Below are 16,812 nucleotides of genomic sequence, written 5' to 3'. Positions count from 1 at the left end.
TCTTCTCTCCAGAAGGGCATTATATATAAAGCTAAGGAAATTAATTGTGGGTGGCCTGCAGAACAGGGCTGAGAGGCCATCACATAGGGTTGTACAACTGGCATAGGACTGTGCCCTTCAGAAAGCGAAGGAAAAAAAAATAAAATCTCAGCCTTCCCTTCCAAGTTTGAAATGAATTGGCAGAACAAGTCAATAGGCTAGGTCAGAAATCCTACAGTTTTTGCTGACTCAACCATAGCTGTTGGAGGCTCAAGGTTATTATTAAGCAAGCAACTCCAGTCACCCTGGCCTCCCTCAGATTGGGCTCTTATTGTTCAACAAAACCAGTGGCCTTTTCTCGGGGTGAATCTGCTGCTATGCATGAAGAAGCTTAACTCTGGCTGAGTAGCTTTCAAAAGAGCAAGACAATGAACCGGCTTGGGGCCTTTGGGGTCGCATTAAGAGGGACCTCCATATAGTTCAGCTTCCCTGTTTGTTTGTTTTTTTTCTAAAGGGACTGAGAAAGGTTAAAGCCATCATGCATGGCAGCCATTCAATGGCAGCTCTTAGAAATGTTTCGTTTTGGAAATACTGAAGCCAGCAGATATTAGGAGAGGTTCTGTAAGCAGTTTTATATTCTGATACAAAATGCTACTAAGTGTGCAGTTAAGGAGAAATCGTTCTTAGCAGACCACCTACATCTCCAAGGCAAAGGAGACATGAACTCATTGGAGATTTTCAGCAAAGGAAGTGAGGGTTCCTGCAGTTAGGTCTGGCCGGAATCACCTGTGTAGGTTTTAATAGGAGGATCCTGGGAAACTCTGAGCTTAGAGCCATCTTCCTTGTCATGCAGACATAATTGTGCTAGCTGAGGTATCTGGCATGGCCTTAGAAATAATAATAAAAATGCAAGGACCGTGGTTTGCTTTATTGGAAATTCTCAGTCTGAGATCACCGACATTACTTAACATTGCTAATTGTTCTGTCCCCAGCACACAGTCTGGCACATGCAAAAAGCATGTGCTGGGGAAATGAGGGAATCATCAAATAAAGAAACAGAGGAATAAAAAAATGGTGTGATATCTAGGTTAGAGCACAGCCCAGGTCATCTCATTCTCTTATGCAGTGACTCTGAAACTTCCACTGCCATTGGAGTGGCTTATAACTCTCCAACAGCAGAAAGGAGGACAAACTATGGGAAAGTGTGAAACTGTGACAGGCCTGCTTTCAAGCCAACAAGTTATTCTGTCATATATGCAGATAACACCCTTCGTCTCTCAACTATCCATCTATGACCCAATCATTTATCTACCTATCCTATGTCCATCTGACATCTATCAACTACCTAACTTCTATAGATGTATCTGTTCGTTATCATCTTTGTATCTATTACCTATCCATCTTTTACCTATCATATATCCATCTACCAGCTATGCATCAACTATATATATATATTATTCATTCATCTATAATCTATCTAAAACCTATCCAACTGTCATTCACCTATTTACCATGTCTACATATTATTTATTAATCCATTTATCTGCCAAGCCATCTATCCATTCATATATAATCTATCAATCATCCATTCATCAAAGTCTATCATATACTCATATCTTATTTACCTATTCTTTATCTATCACTTGGATAAAATTCATCTATAAACTTTCATCTATCTATCTATCTATTTATCTATCTGTCTACTCATACATAATATATAATGAATATCTTCCATTTATCAGCCAACTATCTATCTATCCATCTATAAGCCATCATCTGTGTATCTATCTGTCCCCAAGCATACATTCATTTACCATCTATCCATCTATCATCTATCTGTCACAGGCCATCCTTCCGTCACCTAGGCCATCCTTCCATCACCTAGGTCATCCTTCCGTCACCTAGGTCATCCTTCCGTCACCTAGGTCATCCTTCCGTCACCTAGGTCATCCTTCCGTCACCTAGGTCATCCTTCCGTCACCTAGGCCATCCTTCCGTCACCTAGGCCATCCTTCCGTCACCTAGGCCATCCTTCCGTCACCTAGGCCATCCTTCCGTCACCTAGGTCATCCTTCCGTCACCTAGGCCATCCTTCCGTCACCTAGGCCATCCTTCCGTCACCTAGGTCATCCTTCCGTCACCTAGGCCATCCTTCCATCACCTAGGTCATCCTTCCGTCACCTAGGTCATCCTTCCGTCACCTAGGTCATCCTTCCATCACCTAGGTCATCCTTCCATCACCTAGGTCATCCTTCCGTCACCTACTAGCATCTACTTACCCATCTGCCTTTCCTCACTGACCTGGAAGTACTCTTTATTGGGGACCATTTCTTACAGGGACTCTTAACAGCTTAGATTCCTCACACCCCAATTTCCCACATGCCATGACCCTGAGTGCCATATGCCCCTGTGTGTGCTGCAGCTAAATCACAAGACAGGAGCCCAGACATGAGAGGCACATGTCGTCTGGAGGATGATGGGTATACCCCTTCCATCGTGAGGAGCACTGTGGCTCTAGAGTACAACAAATCTGTACCGGGGAAGTTACAAGTCCTTTGATATCAATTACCCCTAAGAGTGGGCAGCAGACAAGCCTTTAAATGTCCATAGAGCAGATTCCTATCTGGAACTTCCAAGACAAGCCTACCTTTGACCACCTTTCAACCTCCTAGTCGTTCTGTGTATGTGTGTTGTTTTGTTTAACTGTTGTGCTTGTTGCCAGTTTATCTAACGTTCTTAGAAAGAATAACATTATTTCCTTGCAGGTTACTAGTAAGTCCTGTGGCTAGACAAGCAACTACCATTTGATTGACAATCTATTGACTTGCCTCCCCTGCAGGGAAAGAAACCGATGTGGCCTCCCCTTACACAATAATATTAATATTTCTAATGTGTCTGAGTGTCTGTTATTTGATTTCTCTTTTGAACCAGCTTTAACAGGGAACTCATCTCTTCGCTGATAATACATTCAACAAAATCTCTAAAATCTGCTCTTAAGTATTTACCTTAATGCCTATTTTAGAGTTAAGCTTTTCATTTCTGAAAAATTATTCCTTGCTAAATGCAACAAGAGTTATGGAGTAAGGAGACACAGGCCAATAATGAACAAGAAGAGACTGCTGAAACGGGCAGAAAAATCTACGGACTTAAAATAAAAAATAGAATGGTAATTTGAGTTTGCCAGTGTCTCTCCCTGCAGAGATTGCTAATACTATGAATTGTAAATAAAGCAACTGAGTAATTAAGGCCTTGATTTACCTGAGGCTGGCTGCTATTTTTTAGGGTGATAACAGTATAAAGAAAAAAAACCTGCTGTTTAAGCAACACAGTTGCAAAGCTGTGGTGCCTCGTGTTTAATAGCAGAGGGTGATAGATGTGCTAAAGACTGGAAAGAGCAGGTAGGGAGTAGTGCATTCTGGAAAGCAAGAGGGAAGAAAAGCAGGGCCCGCTAGTGCACGGGGTACAGCATTAATGCATGCACAGCTAGCTGCCTTCTAGCAAAGGCGCCCTGTTAGCCTACATGGCTCCTAACAAACCCTAACCTATATGGCTCCTAACAACCCTAACCTACATGGCTCCTAACAAACCTTGAAGTCTGAAATCTCCAAAGTAAAAACAATTACGCTACTTTTGTTAGACCTAGCACACTTGTCTTATTGTTAGAAAAGCTCTGAGAGCCCATTAAATAAAAGTTGTTTTCCAGTTAAAGGAATGGAAGTCTCCTCCCTTAAGAGTTCATCTAGTTGGGCATAGCCAAGAAGACAAGTTTAAATTAATCCATGCTAATGAGATAGAAGGAACAATTATCTCTTTAACAGAAAACGTATTTTCCTTCCCAGGATTCCTACCCACTAGTACAGTCTCTATAAGGCACAGGAGGTTCTGTTGGGTCTGCCCAGGTTTCTGTGTCCTGACTCAGAAAAACGTCACTTCCTCTCTTTCCTTTCTTCTGGGTCCTCTTTCAGATGCCAGCCAGAGCCTGCCTGTGCTGTGCTGCCTTTGGTACTTTGGACTTTGTTTTCAGAATCTGAAGCTCTCCTCCCTGCCATGCGGTCGACCTCCATGCCTAGCTCAAACGATGTGGCTCTCCTTCTCTCTACTAAGGTCTCATCTATGCATCTGTGATAAAGCTCACCCTAAAACTCCCACTCTGCCTGAGAATCTCATTCTGTGAATTTACAAAAATCTGAAAGTCACAGGCTTGGGAGAGCTTTGGAAGCCATCAAAATTTTTTTTGGAACACAAGCTCCCCCAGAAAGACTCCTTTTTTCCAAGAAACCTTGATATCTCCACATCATTATGATAAAATTACATGGATCTGCCTGGTAGAAAGGCAGAGATTCAAGCCCAGAAAGCCCTGACAGTACAGGAGGGAGTGGGGAGTTGAAGACACAGCATTTCCACTTGTCAAGGGTTGGAAAGCCCTGGCTTCAGCTCTGGCTGAAGCAATCTTCTCTACAATGCAACATTTGATAAAGAGAAACCGCTTAAACATAAAACTATTTCATTAAAGCAAACACAATGAGTTTAGAGTGGAATACAACCGCCTTCCACCAAACAGCAACATCGCCAGGGACCCATCTAATTCCATTTTTAAATTATATTTAGGATGCTCAATTGGCAAAGAAATTTGGTCTTTAATGTGACTTAAGAAATTACCCATTCGAAATCGGGATTTTTGTTTGCTTGTTTGTGTCAGTTAGCTGGTAATGCTTCGGGTTCTTTTAATCTACTTGGAATCGTTTCCTTCACACTGATTTCAAACGTCTATTCGTTTTCTAAGCCACGCATTTGAAAGTCATTGAATCAGCACTGTGCCTGGTATTCTTGACTGCTCTCCCTGATTTGAGTAACAAAACGAGACAAGGAACAAGGCACTGATCAAACATGGAAAAGGCTCCAGGCTGCAAGAAAAGGTACTAAGGTTTGTGTTCTTGCCTGTTCCCACCTGATACCGCCAACCTACCACACTGGCAATTGCTGAGTCTTGGTTTCCTCATTTGCAAAAATAAAAAACCTCCAGGTTCCTTCCTGCAATGGAGTATGATCTAAGAACTGTAAATTGAACTATCCCTACTGCGTGTACTGGCTTTTTGGAACCCATTCTCTTTGAATGGACACCTTGCTTAGCCTAGATATAGTAGGGAGGGCCTTGGTTTTTCAAAGCATTGTGCCTTATCCTCTCTGAGGGGTGGATGGCAGGGGTGAAGGGAAGGTGGAAGGAATTGGAGGAGGGGAGAGAGTGGGAACTGGGATTGGTATGTAAAATGAAAAAAAAAAAAGATATGTTTGTTTTCTTTTTTAAAATAAAATAAAAGGAAAAAAAGAAAAATAAAAATCCAAGGAGAGTTTCACATTATAACACAGTGCTTCTCCTGCTTCGTGCTGGGGGTTGTTATATTCTGAGTTGCTTCTTTTGTTGGACTACGTTTCAATAGTCTGAAGCTTCTGGAGACATGTAGCTGTCCCTGAACAAATGTGTCTCTGCCCTCAACATCTGGCAGATGTAATTCAGTAATTTGCATTTGGTGATGCCTGCCTGAATTATTATCCATGGCAGCATATGAGATAGTGGGTCCCATCATTTATAGATCTTTATTATTTCTGAATTCGCCCACTTGCTCAAAATTTATTTGTAACCCCAACATTCTCCATTCATCTGTAGACATGCACAGAGTAGCAGCAATTTGAGTTCTCAATCTATGTATTCCCAGCTAAAGCTCAAGAAATAGCTGCTCCCTGTCTCCTGTTTCGGTTCTCATATCATAAACGAATGTAGTTATGGTCTATTTTGTAATCCTTCCCCCTTCTCTGATTGGTGAGATTGCTGTTTAAAATGGTTGCCTAATGCTGCCGAGGCACTGAGGATTATCACTAGGATCAAACCATGACTGGAACATAAAATATATTAGATTAGCACTGCCCAGATGTGAATTACAATGCTTTGGGTAACAAATTCAATGTTAATGAATCACAGATCTCTCTCTCTCTCTCTCTCTCTCTCTCTCTCTCTCTCTCTCTCTCTCTCTGTGTGTGTGTGTGTGTGTGTGTGTGTGTGTGTGTGTGTGTGTGAAAAAGAGAGAGATTTCCTTAACCTTAAACACATATAAAACAAGATTAAGTATTGATTTATTGAAGAGAATACAGCAATACCAAAGACTCTTGAAAACCTATCTTACTATGCTCCTCTTAGGAGCAATGATTTAGTACTTTTTAATCTAATGTCCATGGTTATTTTATGGAACATGATGACCACAAATCAAGAAACAACTAACTTCCCCTACCTCTACCCCCGCCACTCTTTGTGCGTGTGCACGCATGTGAGCATGTGTGTGTTCCTGGAAGCCTCAAAACCCAGAGATATTTATTATTTACGGAAATCTAATTTTTAGTATCACAACTTAGGCCTCGCTGTATGTAGATGAATGGCTCATGAAGCATTTATGGTGCCACAAGATTATTAGTTTTGCAGGGGCATTGCTGTTAATTCTGACTCAATCTGTCTTATACAAACTGGACAAGTTTAAAAATTAATTGGGACACTCAAGTGCATAGCTTACATGGACAGTTTTCTTTTGTTCTTTGTGAACTCTTTTTTCAGTTTTTTTAATTTTTACAGGGTAAATTCGTCTAGTCATCCAAAAATTTGAGAGTCTTAGGTGTAAAACAGAAACTCGAAACCTGTGTACATAAAATAATTTGGAAAGAGTATCTATGGTTCTATGGCCCTCTTGATCTACGAGGCAGAAAGCCCTGGCTACTGTCTGGGAATATGTATCATGCAGACCATACCCTGTCGTTTTGAGAACTATGTGTTAGGGAAGACCTATTGTTTCGCCTCTCCAGCTATCTCCTTAACATATTGTTTGATTGTGCGACAGACATCTTCAACTGAACCTGAATTATATGGAGTTTCTTCTCTCCGTTCTTCAAACCTTTCCTGATCTCATCTCCGATAACATTCATACTTTGGTTGTCTAAGTAGATCATGGTTCTTTGGGTTTTCTCATGACTCATGTGTATTCCACACACAAGGCGAGTTTCTTTGCCCCATCTGCATTGGTAATGTTCAGGGGCAATAGCACCACCATCAGCTTGTCCCTGGACATCTGCTCTGAGGGTTCGCATGAACCATCCTCCTTAAGTCCCTAGCATGGGAAGACGTGGTCCCCAGATGGTGTTTCTTTGAGAAGGATTAAGAAGTGTGATGTGTGGGAAAGCCTGTCACTGAGGGCAGGTGTTGTGATTTCAGAAGACTCACGCCGCGTTGAGCGCTCACTCTGTGTTTTCTGTTTGTGGCTTGAAATGTGGGTTCCTTGCTGCAGCTTCAGCCACCTGCTGCCTGCTACCTCTGCTCTGCCATCATGGAATCTGCACTCTAGAACTATAGCCCCCCTACCCTGCAAACCTGTTCCTTCTATAAGTTGTCTTACTTTTATCAAAACAGTAGGGAAATAGCGAATACATCTATGCTTTCAAAATGGTCTCCTAACTTCCACTCTGTATCTATTGTATTTTTGCCCCTGGACAGGCATTAGCCAACATGAGAGCAGCTATGGTCCTGTCAGAAGAGGACAGGTCGAACACTTCATATATGACTGCTTGAAATGTACGCATCTTGTCTCACTCACTTCTTATGCCGTCTAGTTGACTCTCCTCATCCTTCACTGGGCCCTCCTCCCTAGTCATCCTCAAGCTAACATGGGTTTGCTGCTGGTTTCTGCATATGCCTAGAGGTCTAAGGACTTAGTATTTGTTATCGCTTCTATCTGGAAGGTTGTTTCTTTGGATATTCGCAACTAGATTTCCAGGGGCAAATCTTCCTCCAAAACGATGCTTGACTCAAAATTGTCCCTTTCCTTTGCTTGCTTCACAAATCCAGATGTCCTGCTGCAATGTTGTGTGGGGTAACTTCCTGACCTGGAGGAAATGTTCTGTGATGATGACCAGTGTATTCCTTACTACTATACAGGTTAGAACTTAATAAGCAATTATTTGCTTTTAGTTACAGTACTCATTTGCTTGTATTGGTAAATTACAATTGAATTCATTGAACCTTGGCACTAATCTTAATTTAAGTAGTATGTGGCTGTCATATTGGACATAACAATACACCCAGAATTCATCATTTTGTGTTTGATAAAGGAAGGATAAACATGCCTTCTCTTTTTGGTGTTTATGTACAATTTCCCTTGGTATCAATTGTTGAAAAGGTTATCTTCCTCGTCACCCATCAGTATCACCTTGGTAAAACCTCAGTTATCTACACATAGGAAATCTGTTTATGAAGTCTCTCTTTTGTTTCAGTTAACAGTGTTTATATCTGATAAAACTGAGTCCTTCCGCTCTGTTCTTCAAAACTGACTTGTTTCTGACCCTTTCATGTGTGCCCACAAAGTATAAAATCTGCTTATTACCCATTCTCACCAAAAATAATAACAACAACCTACAAACACACTCCCCGCTGGAATTTTAATTTAGGTTTGTACTAAAAATCAATATCAATCTTGCAAGAACTGACATTTTACAATGTTGAGTCTCTTAATTAATGAAAATTTTATATTCCTCTATTCCTCTAGGATTTTAAATCATATAAAGGGCATTTTACACCTATCCGTGAGAAAGCTTGCATATCCTCTATTGTATTTAATACAATTTGGGAGCTTGATCGTATCTTGGAGATACGATCTTCTAAAAGGTCATTTTCTAATTGCATACTACTGGTATAGAGAAACAAACAATTTTATGTTAATTTGGAATCCAGTAATCATTGTAAATTAAAATCATTTACTATGGCTTTTCAGAATGTTCTGAACATATAATTTAACTACCTATGAATAATGAAAAGCATAGGTCATACTTTTCCATCCTTAAGTTTTTCTCTCTCTCTCTTGTATTGGGTTAGCTCTCCTATTCCATGGTGAGCAGAAGGGTGTTCGTGCTGGCAAGAGGAGAGCAGCTGTTTGTACTTGTAATCTGTTACTGACATTGAAAGTCTATGACCACTCTGTTTTCTTTTGTAGCATAGGTAAAGGTTGAAGTTAATCAAACACATTTTTCTTTGACTATTAATTTCTCTCGGAGTTTATATAGAATACAATTTCTAGAAAACAAATAAATTTCATGGCTACATGTATTTATAACAATGTATCTTATTCAGTTTTTTTTTCTGGGTTTTGATTGCTGTCACAAAGTCTAGTGTTCTGAGACACAATAGCAAACGTTTTCATTAGCTATATTGCTCAGTTACCATATGCACATAGACTAACAATATTGTAAATTATTAACATTTAACAAGTCTGTTAAATATTCATGTTGCTTTTTACCAAATAGTACTGTGACAGTTAGTTTTCGTTGTCACTGGCCACAATCTAGAATCTCCTGGGGAGAGAGTCTCAGTGAAGGATTAGCTAGATCAGGTTGGTCTGTGTGCATCTCTATGGATAATTGTCTTCTAGAGTCCGAGGTCACCATGGGCGGCACCATTCCCTAGACTATGCAAGATAGTAACGGCTAGCTGGGCACCAAGCATGGATATATTTATGATCTCTGTCCCTGACTGTGGGTAGGATGTAACTAGTTACCTCAAGCTCTTGTTGCCATGACTTCCCCCAAAATAATAGACTATAATTTAGAACTATACACTAAAATAAAGCCTCTCTCTCCTAAATTGTCTCTTGTCAGGGTGTTTTACCACAGCAACAGAAATGAAGCCAGAACAAATGCCCATTTCAACCATGTTGCAAATTAGATCAATGTCACACTTATGTCATTTTAATTTTGTAAAATTAGTTCATTGAAGCAGATTTAACTAGGAAACGGAAGTGTGTTAACTTACCAGTCATATTGCAGTATAGCAGAAATGGTTGCAGAGGCCCACTTCCATCCGAGTCTACGTAGTAAAAGCCAGAAGCATTTCCACGGTGCTTATAGGCTTCACATGACTGCTCATAGACGGCTGTGTGAGAGGAAAGAGAGACATCATAAATGAAACAACACGAAACAAATCTCTCAACCTTTAAGAGATTTTTTACAGGAGATCCCCAAGTCTATCTGCTTCACTAGCCAAGAGAACAGGTAACATTTCTATTTTAAAACAAAATCCATCCTTCTTTTCTTTTCAAATTAATATGGATGAAAGGGGTAACATACAAAAAAATGAGGTTGTATTTTATGACACTTTTATCACCAAAGGAGAAGGAGATTGTTAGATCAAAATGAAAATTTACCTTACTTTTTATAGTAAAGAGAACTAGGGAAAAGAAGGCAGCTATTTAAATGTTAAGACCTTTGTAAGTATAACGAGGGAGCTTGTGGTTCCCGTTTCAGAATATCTAATTCTAGCATCACCTTGTAATAACCTAACATCTGAAGGCACAGTAGTGTGACCTTCAGAACGAATCAGGTGCTACCCAATAATTATGCAATGGGAACATTTTAAATAATGTTTGAACTATGCTACTTTCTCACATCAACTTAGCTAAAGGTAAACATTTTTCTTCGAAGGGAAAAACGATTCACGAAGTTCCTCATCTATAGCTTTAAATGTAATTATGAAACTTCTCTAATGCTGTTTAATGAGCATTCAACACAATTAAGATTCAAAGCAGAGGAAATATTCATATGAAATATGCCCCCAAGTGGTCTCATTGTGTTTTGATCCATAATTGAATTTTTTATTATAGGCGTATATATTTGCCACGCATAAGGTTTGATATTAACAGCTGTGAAATGTACGCCTCTCAATGAATGCCTGGCCAAATGTACCAGTAACTTCCATTAAGGTTTTTATTCCATGAAATCTGAAATAAAACAAATCCCTGGGTAGTCTCCCTGAATTAATTTAAAATTTTTGACAATAGTCTTAATGAATGTTTAGGCCACATGAAACATTACAGCTAATTTGTGCAAAGTTACAAATTTTACAAATAATTCTGGAACTTTCCTTCCACCCAGCCCTACCATATGATGCTTTCACTTATCATATTTAAATTACATAGATGGAAACATAAGCACACAGTAGTTTGTAGCAATATGCATTGTGCACCGAAGTGGGCATGTAAAATGGTTAGCTTTATATTTCTGAGAGCATATGCATACGGTCATAAATGCCTTAAAAGTGTTTCCCAAAGACATACACATTACTTTGGAATGGTGATGGGTTCCCCAAAGCAGAGGTAGGCAAGAATAATAGAAATGCTTTTTAATATTTATTTTTATATGTTTTAAGATTTACTTCTATTATTTTTAATTACATGAAGGTGTGGTGTGGTGTGTGTGTGTGTGTGTGTGTGTGTGTGTGTGTGTGTGTGTGTGTGTGTGTGTGTGCGTGTGTATACAGATGCCCAAGGAGGCCAGAAGAGTCAGATCTCCCTGGAGCTGGTGTTAGAGGAACTTTTGAGCCACCTGGTCCAGATGCTGGAATCTAAAACTCGGGTGCCCTGGAAGAACAGCATTACTTGCTCTTAAATGCTAAGTCAAATCTACAGGTCCATTGTTTTTTATTACGTGTGTGTGTGTGTGTGTGTGTGTGTGTGTGGTGGAGTATGTGCACATGAGTTCGGGTGCCTTTGGAGGCCACAAGTGTTAGATCCCTTGGACCTGGAATTCCAGAAGGTTGTGAGCTAGCTCAAGAGGTTCTTGGTAGCAGAATTCAGATCTTCTGCAAGAGCAATACTTGTTCTTATTGACAAGTCATCTCTCCAGCCCCAAACAGGAAAAACTTTTGTTTTGATATTCACTAACTGATCTTCTATGATGTGACAGTTACTTTCTAATTTAAACCTTTCCTTTTTAAAAACAAACTCTCTATATGAGCTCAGTCTAGCCTCTAAGCCATGATGCCCCTGCCTCAGCCTTCCAACTGCTGGGATTCTAACAGAACCTTTAGAAGACTCCATATTTGTCTCACCACTATGACCAGTAGCATCATTCTCACCTTGTTTCTCAGAGCATCATTGACAGAAACCCTCCAGATCCATTTAAGCACCTTGCTCTATAACCTAATCTGTTGGTTTTTGAATCCCATTATGGGTCACATGTCAAATGACCTTTTTATTTCCCATTCAAGTTTCTCCTCAGAGCTGTTTGTGTTTATAGTTACATTCCCTTATTAATGACAATGCAGCCTGCAGAGTCAATTACAATGCATTTAATAACTGTCAAATTTGAGTCAGACATTATAATGGAAATGATAAAAGTTATAAAAATTAAAATGCACCATCTCTCAGTAACTGGGTAACATGATTGAGCAATTTGGCCTCTGGTGACAAGTTAGGTGAAGTTTCATCTCCTGTGAGTGTTTGTAGAATCTGATTGAGGCGCTGTAATATATATAACCAGTAGCTGGTCATTACCCTTGAGAGATTGATAGGACCAAGAAGTCCTCTTGACCACAGTCTTTCTACCCTTGAACTAGAGCTTCTTGTCCTCTCTAGGGTGTCCAGGGCTGAGAGCCTCGGATTCTGTTTCCTACTCAGGCAGGGACACACATACACAACAATGAGTTGTGTGGTTGACCTGTCCAGGTTTGTAAGGTCATTGACTTTGCACCTAATGCTCTTGCTTCAAGTCAACCCTTGCTTCTGTGTTTCTTAGAATTTGAGTAATAATATGAAACAGTGGGTGTGGAGGGTGGAAATGTGGGCCACTCCTTTATTGAACAAGTGGACCACAAAAATAATGTGAGAATTACAGTAGAAAACATTTCAGTAGAAAAAAAAAGGGTACATTGTTTATAACATAGGAAAATATATTGGCTGTGACCTCAAGCTCTGGAGTATCCTCCTGCTTATACCCCTTAAGCAAATTTAGGAAGTTTATTAATATTGCTGAATTATATCATGAGCTAACTAGTTCACAACAATATAACATACAAGGTGATATCAGAACCAAATGAGTCAGCACGCACAAAGTGCTAAACCCACAGATGAAATATAGAAAGTGCCCAGTAAAATTAACTACGATTACTATAATAATTATCTGACCCACTATACTACCATCAACCTCATTTACTAATCTTAAAGGGAATTTAAGACTGAAGGTTTGTGGCCCCCCAAAATTCACATACAGAAGACAAATTCCTGGTAGGATGGTTTAGGGGATAGAGATTTGGGGGGAGGCAAGATCATGAGAGCAAAGACTTCATTATAGGCAATGGGGTTCAGAGTTCACTCTTGGGGCTGGGTGAGAATACAGAGGGAAAATGACAGTTTGTGAACCAGTAAGCAGGCTGTTAGATGCCAAATCCTTGAACCCACATGAACTTAAACTTCCAGCACCAAACTGTAAGAACAAATTTATAGTGTACCTAAGCCAGTCTATGAAACTCACTTAGCAACGTCCAAATGAAATACTGCCCTTTGAAATGTCCTTGAGGAGTGCCTCTCTATACCAGAGCCAACCCCAGCACAGCCCATGCAATGCTGTTTCTGAGAATATCTTTATCGCATAGTACCAACAAAGAATCTAATAACTGATCCAACTTATACTGTACTTCTAGGAAGTTCAGAGTCTAATACCATCCAGGTTAGGTACCAGAAAGTAGTCACACCATCTACATATTATTGTATTATTTTGTCCTTAGATATTTTTTGCTTTCTGTACATATTTTTGTCCATTCCAACTATATAATCCCTTATTTCTTGTTTTATATTATGTGTTTGTACTTTGGGAATTTAATGAAATGTGATGTGGACTAGAAACTAGAAACTGGTTGGATGCTGAAATTCAGGCTGTGTGTCTCAGTACAAGGTCACATAAGTCCAGAGAACAGACAAAGAAATGCAAAGGAAGCAGAAGGCAGAAGAGAAAGCAGGTGTGTGTGGCTTACAGCTGTGGCAAGTGGCTCCTGTGTACCCTGTGTTTGTGCAGTTACAGTAGAAGGTGCTCCAAGACTGAGAACACTCGCCACCGTGCTCACAGGAGTTGGGCAAACACCTAGGAGAAAGAGAAGAAGCTTTTAATCATGATGAGATACAACATAGTACTGATCACTCTTATATGGTCATGTGAAACACAGATGCCAACCCTGTGGAGGGTAAATTCCACATGACTAAGGGCTATACAATCTGCTGTTGAGACACTTAACTGACAGAACTAAGCTTTGGGCCATTAAAGGCATCTGGGTTTGGCCAGTGCTCAAATAGCTCTGACTACTTAATCTTAAGCATGTCTCAGCATATCACAGCTCTTTATTTTCCCTAAGTGACATGCCATGTCATGACATCGATACTAGCCAGAATATTAACAGCTTACATGAAAGGGTGTTCCATCATTCTGAGTTACTACACTGCTTGAATATGGGAAGGAAGATTGACTGAGGAAAGGATAAAGAAAGAGGGAAAGAAAAGGAATGGCTGTCTTTATGTACTCAATCTGCAGGACTAGAAATGTCCAAGAATGCTTGTTCTACATTCATATATGCCAGGCAGTGTTGGAGTGTTCTCTGGTGCTGGACCTAAATCAAAAGGACTGCTCAGTTATTGTAAATGTCTAAGAGAAAGAACTGGTCTACTCAGTAAGTATAGAGCATAGGAGGCTTACCTCTTTGAGGTAGCTCAATTCCAGTATTAAATCATAATGCATCCTTTTAATTACAACCTATGTTTGAGAGACTATATCATAAATAATTCATTTTTTTTAAAAAAAATAAGAGGATCTTTTGAAACTAACAGGGAATAAAAAACAGAACCTAGCACATCATCTAATCTGAATCCAGGCTTTGAAAGCTGTGCAGGGCCCAAATAGGTCAACAGTCAAAAGACTAAAGAATTGTGTTTAATTAAAATATTTCTTTTCAATTCATATGCATCACTTGACCTTAAAAAAAATCATTGTGTATATTAGCTGAAAAGAGCATGATGCTACAAATAAAAAAAACTGTTATATAATGAAGCAGATTAACATATGTATCATCTCACATAGCTAGTTAATTTTTTAGAATTTATTTTATTTTAAACTGTGTGTGTGTGCATGCGCACACATGAGTGCAGGTGGCTGAGGAGGCCAGATGAGGGCATTGGGTTCCTGAGAGCTGGAGATCCCCATGGTTATGGGCCACCTGAGATGGGTGTTAGTAAACCAACTCTGTAAGTCGACCTTGCTTTTAACAGATAAGCTTCTCTCCAGCCCCTGGCTACCTAATATTTCTCATTGTTTGTTTGTGTGGCAAAGACATCTAAAATCTATTCAGTTAACATAATTTTCAAGTATGGTATGAATTTTGTCACATATTGCCTGTACCTTTGCCATCAAGCTCACTATCATTTCTCCCAAGGTGAATAAGTCATTAGAAAGCAAATGCTTATTAAGTTGTATTAAGTTATTTAAACGTAAATAAACCACTTTTAAAATTAAAGGGCCTATCTTTTGACATCAGGACATAGTGAAGATGGTCTGAGACATTTGGGAGAAGGAGCTGAGACCTTTTGCTGTAGACTGAAATACTCCTGGTGGAAGAAGATGAGTCCACAGTCTTCTCAGCTTGGATAAGCGTTAGCTAAGTTGCTATAGTTTCTGAGCTGCTTTTCCCTAGAGCATTTCCTCTAAAAAATATGAATGAATGAATGAATGAATGAATGAATGACCTTTCTGTTGTGAATTAGTTCTTGTTCCCTTTGAGGAATAAATCGTCTCCAACCATTTACCAGTTTCCTGACCCAGGAGGGGCCCCTGGAAGACAACCACTTTGAGATACTGGGATGCAGATACCAATAGCAGAACCTGTATCCTCTGTCTCCATACAAGGATAGAAACCCAGTGATTTTCCATCAACACTGACTAGCAAACAAATGTGACAAAATCACACTGCCAATCACCTGTTAGGAAATAAATCCTCATTAAATTGTTTGGATCTGAGGCAGGATGGGAAGATGGGAGGAAGTAGGAGACGCTGGAGGGAAAGAAGCTTGTCCTGGAATCTGTGTTGTTTTCTACTGATTAAGAGTCAAGATTTCAACACAAGTGTCAAAGTCAGAATTTCATAAAGGGCCAGCAAGATGGCTCAGAGGCTAAAGGCACTTGCTGTAAACCCGATGACCTGAGATTGATACCACGGACTCACACAAAGACCAACACACAGGCACACACATATACATACACCTGAATACACACATGCAAATGTAATTTTAAACTTTCAAAAATTTGTTGTGCTTATTTTTATAGATACATCCCAAATGCAAGGTTGACGTGCTTACTCAGGGCCAGAACGAACACGCATTCAAGTCTAATGGTGTCTGCACTCCTCTCTTCCCTGATCTTAAATAACACACCTAATAAAAGTTCACTTGCAAAGGAAGATGATTTAGCATAAGAAAAATAAATAAGCCAGCTTGTGTAGTTTTTCGGGGAGGGGAGGAAGAGGGGATTTGCTTTGTTTTATTTTGTTTGTTGGGTATTTTTTGGTTTTGTTTTGTTGTTTTGATTTGTTGTTTGTTTGGTTGGTTTGTTTTGTTTTGTTTTAGGACACAAGGTTTCTCTGTGTAACAAACTTAACTGTACTGGAATTCACTCTGTAAACCAGTCTGGCCTCAAACTCACAGAGATCTGCCTGCCTCCAACTCCTAAGTGCTGGGATTAAACGTGTGTGCCACAGCTGCATGGCTTGCTTTTTGTTGTTCTTGTTGCTTTTTTTGTTTTGTTTGTTTTAAATTTGCTGTGAAGTACATCATTTGAACAACATTACTTAGGAAGCTACAGAATTATTCTTGTGTGTGTATGTGTGTGTGTCTTTATAAAGACACTCTTCTCTCTCCTCCTCCTCCTCCTCCTCCTACTCCTCCTCCTCCTCCTCTTCCTCCTCCTCCTCCTCCTCCTCCTCCTCCTCTTCCCCCA

General features: G+C 39.8%; 1 protein-coding gene across 4 annotated transcripts in view; it reads right to left on the bottom strand.

The window, feature by feature from the left end:
• The window catches only part of Cntnap4 (contactin associated protein family member 4), a 280,867-nt gene that overhangs the window by 71,261 nt on the left and 192,794 nt on the right, over window positions 1-16,812 (bottom strand). For all 4 annotated transcript variants that reach the window (XM_075977396.1, XM_075977397.1, XM_075977394.1 and 1 more), the window contains exons 11-12: window positions 13,811-13,917; window positions 9,818-9,937 (exon numbers count right to left, since the gene is read on the bottom strand). In XM_075977396.1, the coding sequence (XP_075833511.1) occupies window positions 9,818-9,937; window positions 13,811-13,917 (227 nt within the window). The remainder of the gene's footprint in view (window positions 1-9,817; window positions 9,938-13,810; window positions 13,918-16,812) is intronic.

This window comes from Microtus pennsylvanicus, chromosome 6, assembly GCF_037038515.1.
Source record: "Microtus pennsylvanicus isolate mMicPen1 chromosome 6, mMicPen1.hap1, whole genome shotgun sequence".
NCBI lineage: Eukaryota > Metazoa > Chordata > Mammalia > Rodentia > Cricetidae > Microtus > Microtus pennsylvanicus.
This window is presented reverse-complemented; position numbering and strand designations above follow the sequence as displayed.